The sequence below is a fragment of the Phalacrocorax aristotelis genome, chromosome 1 (assembly GCF_949628215.1).
Source record: "Phalacrocorax aristotelis chromosome 1, bGulAri2.1, whole genome shotgun sequence".
Taxonomy (NCBI): Eukaryota; Metazoa; Chordata; class Aves; order Suliformes; family Phalacrocoracidae; genus Phalacrocorax; species Phalacrocorax aristotelis.
In genome coordinates this window covers 82,994,551-83,016,669 of record NC_134276.1, presented here as the reverse complement: position 1 = coordinate 83,016,669, position 22,119 = coordinate 82,994,551, and the positions used below count along the sequence as shown (strand labels likewise).

The 22,119-nt window shown below is 41.8% G+C and overlaps 2 protein-coding genes across 5 annotated transcripts in view; both read right to left on the bottom strand.

Annotated features, from left to right (window-relative positions):
- Positions 1–3,131, bottom strand: part of LOC142058415 (toll-like receptor 7) — a 35,959-nt gene extending 32,828 nt beyond the window's left edge. For both annotated transcript variants that reach the window (XR_012660969.1, XM_075095555.1), the window contains exon 1: positions 3,047–3,131. Coding sequence is in view for 1 of the 2 variants with exons in the window: in XM_075095555.1 (XP_074951656.1) it covers positions 3,047–3,049 (3 nt within the window). In the remaining variant the exon portion in view is untranslated. The remainder of the gene's footprint in view (positions 1–3,046) is intronic.
- Positions 3,132–13,136: 10,005 nt separating this feature from the next.
- PRPS2 (phosphoribosyl pyrophosphate synthetase 2) overlaps positions 13,137–22,119 on the bottom strand; it is a 30,386-nt gene continuing 21,403 nt past the window's right edge. For all 3 annotated transcript variants that reach the window (XM_075095505.1, XM_075095510.1, XM_075095518.1), the window contains 3 exons: positions 20,976–21,149; positions 16,703–16,862; positions 13,137–15,217 (listed from right to left, as the gene is read on the bottom strand). In XM_075095505.1, coding sequence (XP_074951606.1) covers positions 15,125–15,217; positions 16,703–16,862; positions 20,976–21,149 — 427 coding nt within the window. In that variant the 3' untranslated portion in view covers positions 13,137–15,124. The remainder of the gene's footprint in view (positions 15,218–16,702; positions 16,863–20,975; positions 21,150–22,119) is intronic.

The following is a 22,119-nucleotide window of genomic DNA, read 5'->3' as shown; positions in this document are numbered from 1 at the left end:
GGCAGAGAAGCCATGATCATTTTGCTGCCTTGCACTGCTTCTTAACTGCCTGTGTCTGATGCTGGTCAAGAGATTTAAAGACAATAAAACCCACAATAATCAACGTCATAATTTTTCCCTGGAAAACTCAGTGTTGAAGGCTTGGAGGTGCATGGCACACAGACCGCTCTTAAACAACCACGATTTGTTGTGCATGGACTAGGTATGACTAGGTAAAGTGTTCAGGCTACATGGAAATGTTTTTTCTTTTTAGTTGGGATACAAGAGCATATAAAGACGTGCTCAAACATCTGTTGAGTGTTGCCTAAGATATGCCTTCTAGGTGACTCAGACTTGGAGATTAATTGAGGCTTCCTGTTGTACACTCTGTTTACTTAGACCCCTGTATATCTTTGTGTTTCTGCATTACTTTAGATAACTATGCTAAATCTACCTATGCATCTATGCATCTGTGTATCTGGAGGAGTGCTCCAATGACTAGCAGGGCAGCAGATATGAGAAAAGCCAGATCAAGTCTCACAGAGCACTGCACTTCTGCTACCTAGATTCAACAGCCAAATAGAGTCACTTTGGAGTCGTTCAGTCAGCTTTTGAATACAAAGCTTCAGTATAGAAGGAAAAAATGTAAAAGTCCACTGCAGACCTTGACCGCAATGTATTGTTACATGAGATTTATATCAGTAACCTGGTACGGTACTACACCACAGCTTTTTCTCTACAGCAATTCCCCTTCCCATTGCCAGGAAGAGTTACAGTGCTTGCTTCTTTTCAGCAGATCCTCAGAAATGAGGCACTCTAGTTAACTATCACCATGGGTAGCCATGACTATCATTCATACAATTTCTATGGGACAGCTAACCTGGACTAACCAGGCCATGCCCGTGAATTCACATTTCATTATTTTCAACTAGTGAAGTCATCGATTAAGAATCAAAGTAACCTTCATTTGGTTATAGCAATTCACTTTGGAAACTCACCCAGACGGAGGCCACTGGGTAAGAACATTCACTAGTGTCTTCAGTATATTCTAACCAATCAGCTTTTGAGGATGATTAACTTTTCTGATTTCCTGATGTAGAAAAGCACTTTGATGAAAATGAGGAATCAGAATAATCAAAGCAAGTAGGGAGCCGATTTGGAGAAGATAAAACGCATTGATTTCCTTCCACTGTCCTAGCTTTATTTATATAACCCTTTTTCCTCCACTAATATGGGCAGGGTTGTGGGAGGGAGAAGAAAGGGCTCTACCATTGATATTAATTGCATGGAAAACTGAAGGTCTTTCTTTGACTGAAAAGGGACATTGCCAAAGAAAAATCTGGATGTGTTCATGTAAATATTTTGCCTTCCTTCTTTTCCAAGAGACACACTACGTTCTGCATGTAAAAGACTTCACTAGACTAATGAAAAACCAGAAAGTGACTGTCCTAACTGAATGGTGCATGGTGCCCCAGCTCCTGCCTACCTCCATCTCTTACTTGACTGGACCAAAATACCCCAGGGGCCAGGGTCGTTAGCCAAGGCAGGTGCCCATGGAGCATAGCAGAGAGGTGGCAGGGAAACCACAGAGACTCTCTGCACCGCAGGACATGTCACTTCATCACACAGATGCCATTTACTTTTATCTGTCAATGTATGCCACAGCAGACTGTGAAGTGCCAGCCATCGCCAGCCATGGACACGGTACCTGCAGCCACTGAGGGAAATACAGACAACCCCCATGGATCAAACTCCAGCAGCCTGTCTTCCTTTAAAAGAAGGAAGGAAGACTTCTTCTGTTAACTGGGGATCAAACCATGGATTTTCTGCTCTTGAGGAAAAATTAATTAGAATCAGCCTTAAAAGATTTGCTGAACCAAATTAAAACCCTCTATCCAAGCACTAGAGTAGGACCTGGGCAAAGTGAGATTGCAGTCTGGATTGCCACAAATTTTCTACATGAACTCATACTCAGCCACTGCACTCAGGCACTTAATTTTAGGTGCTTACCTAGGCTACTCAATTCATTGCTATCAACCTGGGCTGCACTGACATTAAAGAAAGAGCAGGACTGAGGAGACAGAAGCCTCTCTGCAGGCGCTGCTCAGCTCTGAACATGGAAGGAGCCCTGCCTGACTACACACTGAACGGAGACTGACACTGCAGTTTTAGGTGCCTAAAATTAGGTGTAATGAATCTAGGCCTTAAAAGCCTTCACAGATATGTTTGTACAATTCTTAAGAAGTCAAAAAATGCCTTTTGAGACATTTGCAATGCTCAGATTTTGAATGGTTAGGTATTGCAGTAATTTTAGGAACCTAAGTGTTGTTGCAGAGCCAGCCTAGCTCCTACCATCTTTGTGCTTCATTTCTTTGTATACCCTTCTGTTTCCTGGTACCTTTTTAATGCATTAGCTATTTTAACTGTAAATTGCTACATTCTGCTGCTGTGTCTAACTCTTTGCACGTGTAATACCTTGTGTCTGTTATAGTACCAGAACAAATAAAAAGATTGTTTTAATTAGAAGAAACAAGTGACTTGTGCAACATCTTTGCAATGAGAAGCTAATTTAAAAGTACAGCTAGAGTATGCATGTGAACTGGCCTTTTCTCTGTGACCTACTCTTGGCTTCATAAGAAGTTCAAAACGAACTAATCTGCTGATATTAACTATCACATGCACAAACCCATACTGATTTAGGGTATTCTTCAAATATTCAGCAATAACACAGCTACATGTTTCTGAAGGAAGTTTTTCTGTAGGTATTCCATATGTATTTTAAGAGGCAAAAGGGGGAAAGACTAGAGGAAAAAGAACACCTCGGAGTTATAGCAGTTAGAAAAGACATTATTATATGCATCCTGTAGCACAGTAGTACAATTAAATGCTAACCACTTAGCGCAAATAAATACTTTCGTTTCCTGTCGTTATGTATTGCAGCTTCTAACCACAACAGTAAATCGGAATATGTGGAAAGCAGAAAAGAGTAATATTTTCTTGAAAGTCTTCCACATCAATTCCAGTCAAAGAGGCCTAAAAGCAAGTTTAAAATGAAAGTTGAACCTACCATTTTCTATGTGCTTCCAGGTCCGGCAAATTTGTCGCTGGAGGAGAAAGTAAATCAGGCCAGAAGAAAACAGCATAAAAGAGGTCCCCACTGGTTCAGCTCAAGTGCAGAGGAGAGTATGAAATGACATGAATCACTCAAGACAAAGGCAGCGATCACTACTTTACCACTACCCTTCAGCTGGACTGCGACTTGAGAAATAATTAAATGTGAAACAACTGCTACAACCTACTTCCTCAAACATTTGTACTTAAAATTAAAACAACAGTACCTCATTTACTCCTCCACCCTCCATAAAAAGAACTGAGTACTCTTATTTTTTCCCTTTTAAACAAAGTCTCACATTACTCATACATCCACGTGCTGTTGTGACTAAAGGGTTTTTTTCTTTCTCCTTTTTGGTCTCATATGCTGCAATATGCTCTCTTCTTTGCTACTTTTGAACACAGTTTTCATTTCAAACTGTGTATTTCACCTAGCTACACTGTCATACCACAAAGAACTGCAATATGACCTACTCCAAGAGGATGAATATGAAAGCCACAGGAAACCCCAAAGGAAGGCTATTGCAAAACACTTAGCAACAAAGCCTAAGATCAATCAGGAGACAAAGACAAATGCGTTACATAAGGGTAACATTCACTTCAGAAAACTAAGATTTGCAGAAGCTCAAGTTCCTTCTTCCTCCCCCTGCCTTTTTTAGTGTAAGCTGCACAAACAGAGAGACAGAAATTGTTAATTGATATTAATAATATTTTAGATTTGGAAGTCTAGTAATTTTTATTGTTATCATTATTATTATTTGGTGCTCATTTCTGCTGCAAATACCTTCAAGAACTGGGACAAATCTCTGAAGCTGAATATTTTGTGGAAGAAATGTCTATTAAGTGAACAGGACTTTGGGGAAGAGAACCAAAATAAACCAGGAAAAAAGGATAGTGATAAGGGCATAGGAAACAGCATATAAAAAAGATGAAAACTGTGTGGGAGAGTGTAGAAGGGCCCAAGTTAAAGATGACATGGGTAGGCCTAAGCTGGTGACAGTCCAGTTTCATGGAACATGGGGGTCTGCTTGAGAGTTTCTTGCTTAGAAGTTTCTATGCTTAGCAGGACAGACTAGTACAATGGTTATGATATTTATTAGGTGGGTTGGGGTTTTTTTAATGTCTTCTTTCCCTACATATTTTTCTTTACATTTTAAATAGCTGTTCCTAATTTCTCTGACTGTGGCGGAGCTGAGGAACAAATTTTGGAAGAGTAGAACCTGAAGAACAGGGAAAGAATTTGCAGTCATACTTTAAAATTCCCTGGTTTTAGTGGCCGAGTCATATAGACATAAATAAAACCAAGAAAATGTACAGCACCATTGCTATTTCAATCAAGGCCTAGGAAAGGGCTCATTAATTCACTTTAGGTTCAGGACTATATTTCTCACCTTTGTGCCTGATTACTAATAGTACTGTAATGAAATACATTTCCTCTGCTATTTACTGGTAAGTGGATTTTAATTTCCATGCAAGATGCACTGAGGTTTCCATTGGGGTTTATTGCAGCTAATGCAGATGTCTCACTAAAACGCTGCTCCATTCTGCATGACCATTCAACGCATTTCTGGTAGGAGGAAAGCATTCATTGCAAACACCCTACACTTGCTATTCCACTCTGAAGATTTCACAGATTGTATGTCACCAGAAGAGAAAGTTAGCTTCCACTCATTTATAGTTATTCACCTTATTGTAAAGCAAATATGCTTAATTAATTGTGAAATAAGAGAATGACTTGGCACAAGCTGGATTGTGAAAGTCAATTTCTTCAAGCACCTAACCACATCCCTGGTATAAGACACAAACATTGCTGAAGCATGAGATGCTTAACGCCCACTCGCTTTGGTTGTAAGTAGGTTTTCTAAAGCACAGTGTCCAGTCACCCAACCCTGTAATTTTTGACAGGTGCCCAGCGTCTTTGGAGATTTTATTTGCAGTCTATACCTGCAAACTTCAGAAATTTTAATAGCTGTACTGATGCTTTGTCTTTTCTTTTGGACTAGTCTGATTTTATTTTCTTCATATTATGAACTCACTGTCACTCAGCTGAGAGCACATGAGTTTCAATTCCATACAGAGTGAAAGTGCAACTTCAGCTGAACACTAATAGAAACACAGAGTGCTTTTTTGCCTTTTTTTTTTTTTTTTTTAACCTAAGACATGTGGGACGCCAAATACAGCAATTTTTCCCTTCAAAAGATGGGAAGTAGATGCAGGGAAGCTCAGGATTCCGGAACTTCAGAACCATAATTTGATTTTTAGACGCACAGGGAGTCACTGATTTACTGATTTTAAAAGTTCAGGTTTCCCTCAGATGTTGTGCAAAATCTCTTTTGCCTCCTGTGAAACACAAAGTAACCGAAAGCAGAAAAGTACTTCCTACTGCAAGACGTGCTAGGGGACGACCCACTGGTAAAAACACGTGTATTTTGCCAGCTCTGTGAGTGAAGAATATAATTTAAAATAGAACAGAAGACTTTAATTGCCTTAATCCTTCATCTACAGGTTTGGTTTCCAGTTAGATTGAAATTGGACTGGTGAACATTAAATTTTTTTTCTTTTCTCTTCTAAAGGAAAACTTATAGCAAGTTGCTTTAGTTTGCTTATCAAAGATCAGGATTCTACCATGTTTATCGTAAAGCTGGGTACTTTATTTAAAGTCTTAGTGTCTTGCAGTAATGTCTTTTCTCTAATGTGCTAACCTTCATTCCAATAATAATGATAGCACCCCAAGTATTCATGGTTAATAGGAAGTTCAGTGTCACATTGCATAATTTACCCAGGAAATTATCAGAGATAAGTTAAGTTGCCCAATTTTTTAAATATATAAGTTGACTCTTCAAACCGATGTAGACAGAAGTACAAAAAGAATCACAAAGAGAAATGCATTGCAAAGTTGAGGAAATGATAACAAAATCACTTGCAGAAGCCTTAAGGGATGTAAAAATGTGGGAACCCTGCTGATAGCAGTTGCAGAAATGTATTTGAAGGCACTAAAACTAACCAGAACAATAAACAGAAGACGATAGTAGAGAAGACTGACCTACAACAAGGGCAGAAGAAGCACTCAGAGCTCTGGTGAGGGGGAAGACCCTCACAGATCTGCGCTAAGAGCTTACCCAACCACCTGGTGCGCTGACATATCACTAAGGGAGACACATCATAGATATAGACTTTCCCATTTCTGAAAGCTGAGGCTACACCAGGCTACCCTGATGCCAAGACTGACCATTTGGTGTTGACAACAGGTTAAAACTGTTTGCTGAAACCAAAGGTGCCTGGCATTCTAGAATAGAATAGAATAGAATAGAATAGAATAGAATAGAATAGAATAGAATAGAACAGAACAGAACAGAACAGAACTACTTCAGTTGGAAGGGACCTACAATGATCATCATGTCCAGCTGGCTGACCACTTCAGGGCTGACCAAAAGTTAAAGTATGCTATTAAAGGGATTGTCCAAAAGCCTATTAAGCACTGACAGGCTTGGGGCATTGACCACCTCTCTAGAAAGCCTGTTCCAGTGTTTCATCACTCTCTCAGTAAAGAAATGCTTCCTAATGTCAAGTCTAAATCTCCCGTGGCACAGCTTTTAACGATTCCCATGTGTCCTATCACTGGGTACCAGGGAGAAGAGATCAGCACCTCCTGCTGCTCTTCCCCTCCTCAGGAAGCTGTAGGGAGCAATGAGGTCACCCCTCAGCCTCCTTTACTCCCAACTAGACAAGCTCAAAGTCCTTAGCTAATCCTCACAGAATATGTTTCCAGCCCTTTCCCCAGCTTTGTTGCCCTCTGGATGCATTCAGGGACCTTCTCATCCTTCTTAAATAGTGGGGCCCAGAACTGCACGCAGTACTCAAGGTGAGGCTGTGCCAACACTGGACACAGTGGGACGATCACCTCTTTTGACCTGCTGTTTATGCTGTGTTTGGTGGAGCCCAAGACATGGTTTTCCCTCTTGGCTGCCAGGGCACGCTGCTGAATCATATTGAGCCTGCTGTTGGCCAGCACCCCCAGATCCCTTTCTGCAGGGCTGTTCTCCAGCCACTCCTATCCCAGTTTATACTTGTGCCTGGCATGGGTCTGTCCTAGGTGCAGAATCCGGCATTTTGACTTGTTAAATTTCATCCCATTAATTATTGCCCAATGCTCCAATCTATCTAGATCCCCCTGCAAGGCCTCCTGTCCCTCAAGACACTCAACAGCACCTCCCATCATGGTATCATCAGCAAACTTGCTAATGGTGCATTTAGATGATTGATAAATATACTGAACAGAACTGACCCTAGAACTGAATGCTGAGGAACACTACTGGTGACCAGTCAACAGCCAGATGTAGCCCCATTCACTACAACCCTCTGAGCTCTGCCATTCAGCCAGTTCTTCATCCAGTGCACCACGAACGCGCTCATCCCACAGTCAAATTGTCCAGAAGGATGCTGTGCGGTACAGTATCAAAAGCCTTACTAAAACCCAGAAAAACTACATCCACTTCCTTGCCTTCATCCCCTAGGCAGGTGACCTTACCAGAAGGATATCATAGTAGTTAAACAGGACTTTCCTTTTGCGAATCCATGTTGACTGTGTCCGATGATTTCTTTATTCTTTAAATGCCTTTCCACAGTACCCAGTATGATCTTCTCCATGACCAGGAACTGAGGTTATACTAACAGGTCTGTAGTTCCCTGGGACTTCCCTCACACCCTTTTTGTAGATTGGAATAACATTGGCTAGCTAGTCAGCAGGGACCACCCCAGACTCCCAGTACCTTTGGTAGATGATTGCGGGATCCTGCCATAACATCCGCTAACTCCTTCAGAACTCTGGGGTGAATCCCACCAGGCCCCATGGGCTTGTGAACATTCAGATGATACAGCTGGTCCCTTACAGTTCCAATGTCCACAATGGAATATCACTGTTCCCACAATGCTGCTGCTTGCCTGCCCTGTTTCCTGTTATTAAAAGTGAGTTACCTTCCACGGAGGAAGTAGGCATCCAGAAATACCTGAAATAAGACACAGTTAGTTTCCAGGCTCTCCAGGGTCCACAACGCAACTCCACCTCTCCTGTTTCCCCCTTCCTAAGATGTCAATAGATAGTGTAGACAGAGAGGGCATTGCTGCCTTCCTCTGGGGGATGAGGAGGAGGAGAAGTGCCAAGGCAGCAATGCTGGAAGTGGTGGTGCAGGCTAACGCAGGAGCTGCTGGCAAATCATGCAACTGGCTGGTTCAGAGGAGTTTGGGCACTTGTGAATTGGATAACCTCTAGTCCTGTTTCTTAGTGATGAAATGACTAGCCTGCAGTACCACCACAATTTGAAAAGTTTCATGTAGGTAACCCTGCCATGCTTTATGAAGTCAATCTCAGGCAAGAGCACGAGGGAGCAGTGGAATAGTCTCTGCAGAACAATGAGGAACTCAGACACTGTTGGACCCGACCAAATCACAAATCAGGAAAGCAGCTCCATACGAAAAAAATGCTTAAGATTGGGGCAAGAAAGCAATAGTAAGGGTGCTCACATTAAACATGCAAGTGTGTCAATTTATGGTCTTCTAGAGACCATGAAACATGGTACTGTCATTTATTATAGGACTTGATACTGCCTTTTAAAAACCTGTGCTTGACATTATTAGGGGAGAGGGCTACAACGCAAGAAAGGTTATTTAATCCTAATTTCATGGACTGCAATTTCTATGGATTGATTTCCTTTCTCCCTTTATGTATATTTCTACAAATACACAACATATACATGATATAGGTATTTCTCTTAGAACAATGGAAGCACCTGAGAACAGTCATATATGACTGTGCAGCTGGAAAACTGTGGTAGAGTTGCAAGCATGGAAACATGGTGGGCTGACTCGCACAGGAGTGCTGCAGTGGATGGCTATAAACTCTTCAGAAGGGATAGTCAAGGAAGGCGAGGTGGTGCGGCAGCCCCGTATGTTAGGGAGGGTTTTGACTGTTTAGATCTTGACCATGGTGATGAAAGGGTCAAGTGCTTATGGATAAGAATCAGGGGGAAGGCCAACAAGGCAGCTGTCATGGTGGGAGTCTGTTACTGACCGCCCAACCAGGAAGAAGAGGCAGATGAAATATTCTATAAGCAGCTGGGAGAAGCCTCGTGATTGCTGGCCCTTGATCTCATGGGGGACTTCAACTTACCAGACATCTGCTGGAAATACAATGCAGTGGAGAAGAAACAGTCTAGGAGGTTCCCGGAGTGTGTGGAAGGTAACTTCCTGACGCAGCCAGTGAGGAAGACAACTAGGGAAGGCACCCCGCTGGACGTGCTGTTTGTGAACAGAGAAGACTTGTGGGTGACGTGGTGGTTGGAGGCTGTCTTGGGCATAGCAATTATGAAATGAGTTTTTTATTCCCAGAGAAATAAGAAGGTGGGTCAGCAGAACAGCTACCCTGGACTTCTGGATGGCAGACTTTGGCCTGTTTAGGAGCCTGGTTGACAGAGTCCCTTGGGAGGCAGTCCTGAAGGGCAAAGGAGTTCAGGAAGGCTGGACACTCCTCAAGAAGGCAATCTTGAAGGTGCAGAAGCAGGCTGTCCCCATGTGCTGAGAGACGAGCCAGCAGGGAAGAAGAGCATGCTGGCTGAACACAGCGCTTTGGTTGGAACTCAGGAAAAAAAGGACAGTTTATGACCTTTGGAAGAAGGGGCAGGTGGGTCAGGAGGCCTCCAAGGATGTTGTGAGGCTATGCAGGGAGAAAATTAGAAGGGCCAAAGCCCAGTTAGAACTTAATTTGGCTACTGTGGTAAAAGACAATTAAAAATGTTTCTAGAAATACATGAACAACAAAAGGAGGGCGAAGTAAAATCTCCACCCTTGATTGGATGTGTAGGGATACATAGTGACAAAGGCAGAGGAAAAGGATGAGGTACTTAATGCCGCTTTTACCTCAGTCTTTGACCAGTTGTTCTCTGGACACCCATTTCCCTGAGCCAGAAGACAGGGACTGGGAGCAGAATGAAGCCCCCATAGTCCAAGGGGAAATGGCTAGCGACCTGCCACACCGCTTGGACACACAAAGTCTATGAGGCCGGATGGGCTCCACCCAAGGGTACTGAGGGAGCCGGCAGAAATGATCACTGAGCCACTTTCAGTCATTTATCAGCAGTCCTGGCTGTCCGGGGAGGTCCCAGTCAACCAGAGCCTCACAAATATGACGATCATCCACAAGAAGGGCTGGAAGGAGGCTCCAGGGAACTACAGGCTTGTCAGCCTGACCTCGGTAGCAGGGGAAGGTTATGGAGAAGATCGTCTTGACGCCATCACACAGCAAGTACTGGACAACCAGGGGATCAGGCCCAGCCAGCGTGGGTTTATGAAAGGCAGGTCCTGCTTGACTAACCTGATCTCCTTCTGCGACAAGTTGTCCTACCTAGTGGATGAGGGAAAGGCTGTGGATGTTACGTACCTGGATTTTAGTAAAGCCTTTGACACCATTTCCCACAGCAGTCTCCTGGAGAACCTGGCTGCTCATGGCTTGGACGGGCGTACTCTTCGCAGGGTAAAAAACTGTCTGGATGGCCAGGCCCAAAGAGTGGTGGTAAATAGAATTAAATCCAGTTGGCAGCCAGACACATTTGGTGGTCCCCAGGGCTCAGTTTTGGGGCCAGATCTCTCCAATATCTTTACCAATGACCAGGTGAGGGGATCGAGTGCACGCTCAGTAAGTTTGCAGAGAACACCAAGTTGGGTGGGAGTGTCGATCTGCTTGAGAGGAGGAAGGCTCTGCAGAGGGATCTGGACAGGCTGGATCGATGGGCTGAGGCCAACGGTGTGGGGTGCAACAAGGCCAAGTGCCGGGTCCTGCCCTTCAGTCACAACAACCCCATGCAGTGCTACAGGCGCGGGGGTGAGTGGCTGGAGAGCTGCCTGGAGGAAAAGGGCCTGGGAGTGTTAGTTGACTGATGGCTGAATACGAGCCAGCAGTGTGCCCAGGTGGCCAATGTGGCCAACAGCATCCTGGCCTGTATCAGGAATAGTGCGGCCAGCAGGAGTAGGGAAGTGATCGTGCCCCTGTACTTGGCACTGATGGGGCCACATCTTGAATATTGTGTTCAGTTTTGGGCCCCCCAGTACAAGAAGGACATTGAGATGCTGGAGCGTGTCCAGAGAAGGGCAACAAAACTGGTGAGGGGTCTAGAGGACAAGTCTATAGAGGAATGGCTGAGGGAATTGGGGTTGTTTAGCCTGGAGAAAAGGAGGCTGAGGGGAGACCTTATTGCTCCCTACAACTACTTTAAAAGAGGCTGTAGCGAGGTGGGTGTTGGTCTCTTCTCCCAAGTAACAAGTGATAGGAGAAGAGGAAATCTAGCTCCTGAGTCAGTTTTGAAAAACATTTTTCCTAACACCTAACAAAACATTTTCTGGCTGAACTTGAGGCCATTTCTTGGCATCTTAGCACTTTTTCTTCAATGCCTTTTACAAAGGACCTCTCTCTTTTCCCTCCTTTATCTTTTCTTATAAGTACAGCACATCATTGGCCTGTAGAAGAATGAGAGAAGCATCCACAATCATACCTCATTTCTCACTCACAATTACCATCCTGGGTCTGGCTGGGATGGAGCTAGTTCTCTCCATAGCAGCCCCTACGGTGCTGTTTTTTAGACTTATCACTAAACCGGTGTTGAAAATACACCAGTGTTATAGCTATTGGAGAACTCACAGAGCCTCAAGGCCTTCTCTGCTTCTCACACTGCCCCTCTTGCAAGCTGCCTAGGGGTGGGCAAGAGGCTGGGAGGGGACGCAGCCAGGACAGCAGGCCCCAGCTGATCAAAGGGATAACCCATGCTGTATGGTGCCATGCCCAGCAAAAAACCTGGGGGCTGGGGGGAGTTTCACCAAAGCAGCCTTCACTTGAAGGTTGTCTGGGCATCGGTCTGCTGGCCAGAGTGTGTTAGTGATTGGTTTTGCACTATTTGCCTTTTTTTCTTTCCTTCATTTATTACGCTAACTTTATCTCCACCCACAAGCTGCTCTCACTCTGCCCTCCTGAATGTCTTCCCAGTCTGGCTGGGTGGGGGCTTGCCCACCAGCCAGGGTCAGCCACCACACAACATGCAACAGACCGCAGAGCACCAGCACTTGCAACAGATGCCTGACCAACTCCGCGAGGGAACTTGTGCAGTGAAAACATGCTCAGGTTTCACTCCTAATAGCCCACTGCCTTAGCAACAGGCTTTAAGCTTTTGACATTTAAAAACTCTGGAGTCCATGGCAAGAGCTTCCAGAAAGGTTGCAAACTTCAAGTACTTTTACTGAGAAAGACAAAAATTTTTACTTCCACTAGGGCAGCAGAATGAGTTAAAATAAGGTTTATAGATGAATATGAACTATGACCTCTAACTTCTGCTATACAGTGCAGTATTTTTAATTTTATGTCAAAATAATGTTGCTGAGAGAAGAAAGTTTTCCACAAGCCTGAACTGCCATCTGAGCTTCAGACCAGAATCCCAGAATGGGCCAAGGAGCATAGAGCATTAAACACCAAACACCTCATAATTTTCTACTTCATGCTTTTAATTCTGTCAAAATGGATGGGGTTTTCACAGAGCTGTTAGAATTCACCTATAACTCTTCATAAGCATTTAAGTGCACAAAATGCAGCAGACACAGTCAGCTTAATTCTTTATTTTCCTTCTGCTCTTTTCCCCCATCTCATCCAGTTAAATACAGCTGAGTGGGTTTGCTTACAACAGTCTGAGAAATAAGACCTCTGACTGCTCATAAAGTGTTAACTCAAACTCCCAATGAAATTTAAACATTGTGTCCCTTCTGTCAGACTGTAAAAAGAAGAGAAGGATGATCTTATTATAAATATGTGTACCAGTCTGGTGTGATTAACAGTTCATCCTATGTCCAAGACAGCTCAAGCATGATTTACGTGCAAGGTTTGCATGAGAATCAATGCCTGCATTCTTCCCTATTTGACCTGTGCAGGGCATGGTGGTGTCCCCACCCCATGTCCCCGTCCCTCCCCCCCGCCCCCCCAAAAAAGTATAAAAAGAATAAAACCACAAGCAATCTCTTGGCACAAGTAGTTTTCAAGTTTTATTTACAATACTTGTGCACAGTAAAGGCAAAAAATTCAGCATATTGTTTGTAACAAAGACCTGATCTATAGAACTGAACTGACACCATGCATTAAATTAATTGTATATCTTGTGTAGTAATAAGGTCTAAACTTTGGCATAATTATGTGGCCACAGACTCGGGGTTAACAACCTAATGCAAAATAATATTTTCAAAACAAAAGGCTCAATAATGTTGCATTTTAAAAATTGCTTTACCGAATAAAAAAATAATGTAAATTAATTTACATTATGTTATATTTTTGAAAATTCAACTGTAATAAAGAATTCCACTGTGATAAGAATTCAGTTCAGCCACTAGTTCTCAATGTCCTATATACCCCATTTCTGGATTCATTGCTGAAAGCAGTGCAGGTGAAATTCTGTTTTACTCATTTTCATATAGGAAAAAGAAACCCACACATAAAGACAAAATAGATTCCTTCTCAGAGGAACCAAAAGAGTAGTCTGGCTGAAGTCTGTCTTAAATGGAATAGAAAAAAATCCATTTTATAATATAACATTTAATCATTATTAATATAACCCAGAATAAGCAAGATAGGATGAAATAGTGCTATTTTTTATGCAGATCCACAGTAAAGAAGCATCTTTCAAGCATGGCAAATGCTTTTGTAATTAACAACTGCAATTTCAGGTAGGAAACAGCCTTCCCATGACCTAGGTGCAGGGATGCTATCTTAACACACACATACTCTTCCTTTCAGCAGGAAGACTGAAAACACTCCATAGAAGGATTCAAAGACCTAAAATTACAGTATTAGATTTGGGGTTTTTTCCACCCAGAAGCTACTACTGACTGCATTACTACTACTTAACCATCAGGTTTCTCAGCATACAAGAGGCGAAACTGTTTTCACAACGATTTTAATTCTCTAACGTTAAAATATTCAGCACTAATCAGTCTACCAGAGTTCACTGGCTGCACAGTAAAGTACTGTGGTACTTTGTAATAGCAACCTGAAGCTCTATTGACTGTGCAGTTTGGGAAAAAAAGTATTTTCAGATACTTTTTAAAAAAAGTAAATGTGGGTAGAGACCAGCTTCCATAAATACATGTGTTTAAATATGCTGTTTAGACTTTGCATAGTGAAGCTTTACAATATTAACAGGAACACCGCTATGAAATGATTCATATGATCACAATCAAGGAATGTCAAAAACTACAGGGAAAAAATGGAATTTAAAGCAAACTACTCATCATTAAAGATTGGTCCTTATTAGTGAAACACATAAAATGAATCATCCCAGGAATACTGAAACATTAATCTTACAACTGAAGACAGTAACTGCACAGAATAGATGTTAAGCAAACGATTTAATGTAATGGGAGCTTTACAAAAGAAAACAGCAGCCGCATACATCTTGTGGAAAGAAGAACGTGAAGTGTATGAAACACAGTTGAAACTATGGATGTGTCAACAGTTCCTCAAAATTAACATGAACTTTACATTCTGTTAGGGCTTACAAAATACTATTAATGGTAGTTAAGCATAAAACAAAAGCCAACTACTGCTTGCCTGACAGATACAAGATACCCAAGCCTGCAACATTTAGCTTAACACAGAAAATGATCTTACATGCATACATCCTATTAAAAGTTCTACGGACAGTTTGCAGTTCTGTATAGAAAAACTGATCCAAAGCAGCAGTTGAGCAGAAAGTGGGGACAGGCACATAAAAGAGAAGTTACATAATACACAAGACTTCCAGTCTTTCAAGGGAATTCATAAAGTTTCTGCAAGTCAGAGATTGATTGCCCATTTACAAAGAACAAATGGTAATTACAAGACAAATATAATAATTAAACATACAAGCTCTGGAATTCTACAAAGATACTAATTTCTTGTGGTTGACATGCATTGTTAAGAACAACAGTGCTAGCTGAAGGGACCTTTTCAAAGATGCAGTGTAATCTCCTGCGGTTACAAGGGGACGTGACTGAACAGGTAAGACACGGATTCACCATTGTGCGTTCTTCGAATTGCCTCAGCCAGGATCATGGAAATGTCAATAAACTGAAAGAAATGTCAAGAAGATAAAATTTATGTGATACTAAGAAAATAAACTATACAGTTTATAAACATATGAACAAACATTCAATTTACCATTGTGCTCTCTTACCTCTCCTAGGAAGTAAAACAACATTAAAGCATTAGGTACTTAACATATACGTAAGAACTACATTACTACAAAGTACAAACTCAAAAACTGAGTAAGAACACATTGAATAAGATTGCTGAAGACTTCTGGCACAGGGCATGTTTTCAAAAAGACTGTTCTAGCCATCAGATAGCAGTGTCCACATGATACAAATACAGTTTAAGGGAAACATATCTTTAAAGTGCTTGCTTTGTTTCAATAAATACCAAATAAGTTTTAAGCTTTTTAGAAAATCAGTGCTGCATTAAGAAAAAAAAACTCCAAGCCAATCTTTCCTCCACTCTGTACTAAGGAAAAACTCCAAAAGGGACACACAACTTCCCAAAACAATTTCATGTAAGAGCTACCAACATAAGTCATTGTGTTGGTTTTGGTTGGGGTGGAGTTAATTTTCTTGACAACAGCTAGATGGGGCTGTGTTTTGGCTTTGTGCTGGAAACAGCGTTGATAACACAGGGATGTTTTCGTTACTGCCGAGCAGTGCTTACACAGAGTCAAGGCTTTCCTGCTTCTCACCCCACCCCACCAGCGAGTGGGCTGGGGGTGCACAAGGAGCTGGGAGGGGACACAGCTGGGACAGCTGACCCCAACTGACCAAAGGGATATCCCACACCATATGGCGTCATGCTCAGCATATAAAGCTGGGGGAAGAAGGAGGAAGGGGGGACATTCAGAGCAATTGCATTTGTCTTCCCAACTCGCTGTTACACGTGATGGAGCCCTGCTTTCCTGGAGATGGCTGAGCACCTGCCCACCGATGGGAAGCGGTGAATGAATTCCTTGTTTTGCTTTGCTTGCTTGCGTGGCTTTTGCTTTACCTATCAAGCTGTCTTTATCTCAGCCCTTGAGTTTTCTCATGCTTACTCTTCCGATTTTCTCCCCCATCCCACTGGGGGAGGAGTGACTGAGCAGCTGTGTGGGGCTTAGTTGCCAGTCGGGGTTAAACCACGACAGTCAGCTTTGTTTTTTCAGTTTGGATTTTGAAAAGAAACATATGTCATTGTTATCTTGTGCATTTTTCATTAGCGTATTTTTTTCTTTAAAAAGTCATCGTCTAAGGTTTCTGTGGCATCCACAATAACTTCTACATTTGCCACTCCTCCACAGGCAGGCATACTCAACCTGTTGCAGATACCAAAAATTATGCAATACTCTATTGTACTGCCTGAATGCCCTTAGAACAGTTCTTTGGCATATTTTAGCAAGACATTCTGCAAACAACAAAGCTGCACAATATATTTTAGAATATTATTTTCCTCTCAAGGCACAAATTCTAGTATCAGTGAACAGTAAAATACAAATCCAGAGGTTAAACAGATGAGACAAAACCACCACTGTACCTGAATTTTTGGGCAGTGTTTCATTTTCTCTTCTTGGGGGATTGTGTTAGTTACCACAACAGCCTCAAACGATGCATTATTAATCCGAGAAATAGCAGGACCAGAAAAGATGCCATGAGTAAGAATGGCATAAACTTTAGTAGCTCCAGCAGATACTAACCTATAGAACACAAAGGACAAGTATGCTGTCATGCATGTTTACATACATGGCTACAGATGAAGCCAGATACAAATCTCTTTAAAATACATTTTACACAAAAATTCCTCCTGGAAGCTATAGGAAGATACATATATCTACAAAGTAATTTAGAGAATTTTAAACTTCTTCAGGTTATACACAAAAAAAACCCCACAAAAAAACCCAACCAACCTACTAATTAAATAAAAATATTCTTATGAGTAGCAGCGATACTAATCTAAAATGCTGCACTTTTGACCATACCAGCACAACATACAACTGAATTGCAGTATAAGTCTGCTATCTTACTCAGGCAAAAATGAAGTAGGTTGGATGGCAGCATTCACAACTCCATGGTGCCTCCATTATTTTGCACCTTTATTTTCATTTGCAATTTATCAATTCTGTTTGGAAGGAGTTTCTGAGGAAAAATAAGTGTTAATAATTAAAAGCCTAGCTTACTGCAGTGTTGTGCGAAGACATGCTGCTGATCCAAGCATTCAATGAAATGATGCAGCACGGGAGAAAAAAAAATATCAAAGAACTAAACCACCTTGAAAATGAGTCAGAATGCCTTAATTTGATTTTGACTGGCCTCTCTGTGTCCAGATGGTCAGCTATGTCCTCGCTGCTTTTCTAGTTTTACAAATGGAGGCTTTATCAGACCATAGCATAAGCTTCAGTAAGATAGGAAAAAAGACAAAATCAGAGAAACATCATCCCATTTTGAATGACTCAACAGAATGAAAGTTTTCCAGTCATTCTCAGCATTACATTCAGTAGCTGCAACCTACAATGAGGATGCACTACAACAGATGAGTGTGTACCAAGGGTGTGTACTTAAGTTGTAGTTAATCAAGTTGATCTGCTGTATCTGAAAACACATTTCTTAGTTCATCCGCTTGATATGCGTCTAGGTCGCTGAGATACAAAGAGATCTGAAGTATTCTGGTGAACAAGTCTAAGTAAGCACAAAGTACATCTCACCTATTTTGGGCATTAATGAAAAGCACTACTTCATGCCAAGAATATGATATAAAGCAGCATCACTCAAGCAAAAGCATCCATCTTAGCGAACACTGCAGATATGTTGAAGGTTTCTGATGGTTTTAGAATTTGCTCTACAGAAATCTACCATACGTAAATTAAAAAATGCTTCTCGTAACAGGAAAGAAATAAAGGCCGCCTCCCTTTTGACACGAATTAACTTCCTCTATGCACAGGAGTACAAAAAAAAAAAAAAATCAGTGGCTACAAAATTTGCGATTTTGACCAGCAAAGGGTACAGCCCAGAACCAGGCTTTGGGGTAGGATGTGGATTAGTATGCAGATACACAACATCTCTTTGCAAAATTCCATCAAATTTCCATCAAAGGGAAAAAAACCACAAGACTATACAAAACCCTCTACCACGAGTTTTTGATATCCTTATCTAGCAGGCTTGCTGTTTGCATCAACTAAAGACTGTAAACTCATGGGATGATCTTTACTTCAAACTACCAAAAGTAATGTCTATCTCACTTAAGCTTCACCCTGTTGCTTTGACACCATTTCCCACAGCAGTCTCCTGGAGAACCTGGCTGCTCATGGCTTGGACGGGCGTACTCTTCGCAGGGTAAAAAACTGTCTGGATGGCCAGGCCCAAAGAGTGGTGGTAAATAGAATTAAATCCAGTTGGCAGCCAGACACATTTGGTGGTCCCCAGGGCTCAGTTTTGGGGCCAGATCTCTCCAATATCTTTACCAATGACCAGGTGAGGGGATCGAGTGCACGCTCAGTAAGTTTGCAGAGAACACCAAGTTGGGTGGGAGTGTCGATCTGCTTGAGAGGAGGAAGGCTCTGCAGAGGGATCTGGACAGGCTGGATCGATGGGCTGAGGCCAACGGTGTGGGGTGCAACAAGGCCAAGTGCCGGGTCCTGCCCTTCAGTCACAACAACCCCATGCAGTGCTACAGGCGCAGGGATGAGTGGCTGGAGAGCTGCCTGGAGGAAAAGGGCCTGGGAGTGTTAGTTGACTGATGGCTGAATACGAGCCAGCAGTGTGCCCAGGTGGCCAATGTGGCCAACAGCATCCTGGCCTGTATCAGGAATAGTGCGGCCAGCAGGAGTAGGGAAGTGATCGTCCCCCTGTACTCGGCACTGGTGAGGCCGCATCTTGAATATTGTGTTCAGTTTTGGGCCCCCCAGTACAAGGACATTGAGATGCTGGAGCATGTCCAGAGAAGGGCAACAAAGTTGGTGAGGGGTCTAGAGGACAAGTCTTATGAGGAGTAGCTGAGGGAACTGGGGTTGTTTAGCCTGGAGAAAAGGAGGCTGAGGGGAGACCTTATTGCTCTCTACAACTACTTTAAAAGAGGTTTTAGTGAGGTGGGCGTTGGTCTCTTCTCCCAAGTAAGAAATGACAGGACATGAGGAAACGACCTTAAGTTGTGCCAGCTGAGGTTTAGATTGGATGTTAGGAAAAATTTCTTCACCGAAAAGGATTGTCAAGCACTGGTACAGGCTGCCCAGGGAAGTGTTTTAGTCACCATCCCTGGAGGTATTTAAAAGACTTGTAGATGTGGTACTTAGGGCCATGGTTTAGTGGTGGACTTGGCAGTGTTAGGTTAACCGTTGGACTCAATGATCTTAAGGGGTTTTTCCAACCTAAATATTGTATGATTCAAATAGAGTCAGGCAGGAAGTACCACATGGACCTGTTTCGGATGCAAGACTATTTGATACTCTCATAGTGCCTACAAATACATTGGACAGGAATATACATTCAAAGTGCTCTCAGCTGACACATATTAGCTTTACAAGGTATTTGATCCAGGAGTAGCAATGGTACAGCAAATGCTCAGCAACATCAATTTAAAACAGTTCTGTGTCTTGCTCATTTCTTCCCGCTTCCAGTGTGCACTATTCACAGTCACAGGGGGGTGAGCTTTGCTACAAACATTATCAAAATACAAGATCTTTTAACGGAAAATTTAAAACCTCAGGACTCTGGCCAAGTTTAGATTGTACCCCTTGACCTCCCAAACCAAAGCTGGTAGCATATATTTGGATATGATGGATGGGCAGGAGCACTTTAGTCTACTAAACTGTAATACCTCACATTTGTTCTTAATGAATTTCAGTCCACTTCTCTAATTTGTCAAGAATATCTTGAAGCTAGAGTTCCTGCCAAACATACTGAGTTGTGAAGCTACAGTCATATGAAGAATATAATGACATATGAAACTAACGTTTCAGGAATCAGCAATTTTTTTGAAGGCTACAAACTTTACCAAAGTTCAGTGCAGTCAATAACACCAACTTCTGTGGAAAACACCCTACTACTACCCTGAAATGTACCAGCATAAAGCTAGCTGGAAACCCATAAAGCAATCCTTTCTACTTCGCATTGCTAGGGCCTCAGTTAAGATAATGTGTCTACATTCACAAGCTCCACTTTAGTAAGTGGACCAACTGGAAAGAATCCAGAGTGCATCAACAACAGATCAGAAGTCTAGAAACCACATGGAATGGCTGAACAAACTGAAGTTACTCAATCTAGAGGTGAATGAGAACACTCTTCAACTAACTTCCAGAGGAAAAGACAGGAAAACTTACTCTCACCTTCCCAGATGAAAAGGATAAGTAGTTTTATACTGAAGATGTAGGCTAAAGATTAATATTAAACACGCACTGAATACTGGGGAGAAAATACTTTCCAATGTTAAATTTAGTAAAGCTTTGAGCAAGATTGCCTAAGGAGAGTGGAAAGGCTCCATGATGAGGTTTAAGAGAATAATTTTCTACCTGTCATTTCTGCCTTGGAACTGAAAAAAACACTAGATCGCTCAAGGCCCTTCCAAGTTATATGACTTTGTTTACTCTGTCCTCTTTCTAAATACAGAGAATATGTTTCTGTAAATATTTTCTCAATTCCACATTCTAAAGGACACAGCCTGATCACAGGACTGTGACATGCAGACTCAAGAATCAGAGTGAATTCATGCTACAAGGTCAGGCTGGGTTATAAGCATGTAGGACACAGCAACTGCATTCATCAGCAATTTGCAGGTTACCGTACAGCAAAACAGTGGGACAGTTCATAATAATACTTACTTGTCTGCTGCATGACATATTGTGCCACATGTGTCAGCCATATCATCGACAAGAATTGCTACTCTGTCTTTCACGTCACCAACCAAGACCATTCTGTCCACTTCATTTGCCTTCTTTCTTTCCTTATGAATGAGAGCAAATTCCACATTCAGTCTGTCAGCAATTGAAGTAACCCTGAGTTACAGGAAGAAATACACATTTAGAGACTTATTTTAAAAGAAAGAACAGAGCCATACGTATGTATTTGTCATAAAACAGTTTTTGTATTTTCTGGCTTTCAAATTACCACAGCACAAACTTTTGCAAGTAATGAGACAGGCTACAAACAATCTTAATTCACTGCTAATAAATACAGCCAGAGAATCTTAAGCTATACTCCAGAAATAAATTTTTTAAATTTTACTTTGGTTTTCTGTCATTAAGTGCCTGGCTTTGAAAACATTTCAGCTATTCACAAGTTTTTATTAAGCTCCTGCAATACCTAGTCACACTAGATAATTTGAAGTAGAGGTAGCCTCAGTTCTAAGCCTACAGCAGCGTGCACTTTAACATCCTAACTGAAGATACCATTGCAGGAATGTGAAACCAAACCAAAGGGAAAAACCAAACAAGGAAGTTAATAGCAATTAATAATTCTTTTAGCAGTACTTGACTAGTAATCAGGTAGCTTACGTCATTAGTAATTCTCTTGGCAATACATCTGCTTGACAAAGACCTTTTAAAACTATTCAGGGTGACCTCTGGCAGCCAGATAAACCTCCAATAACAAACAATTTATTACAGACTTCTGATTGCTTTTTGCAGGTTTTTTAACATACCAGAGCTGGCAGGTATAAAGACACGGGAATAAACAATACTATGCTTTTTCAACAGGCAACCTTGTCGCCTGTTGTTTTAGAATACATTTAGAATGTTGTTAACAAGGTTATTAACGTGCATGGTTAATAGAGAATATAGTTTTGTTTCTTCACAACTTAAATATGAAGGAGTTGTTAGTCACTGTTTCAACAACTGAGTAAGAAACAAAAAACCCAAGTGTTTTGGCATTTTTTTCTAACAATAGCGTAATTTCATAGCAAGTGACAATACCTCAGAGACATTAAGATTTCAATAGAATTTGCATGCCTTATTTCAGCCACAAAAT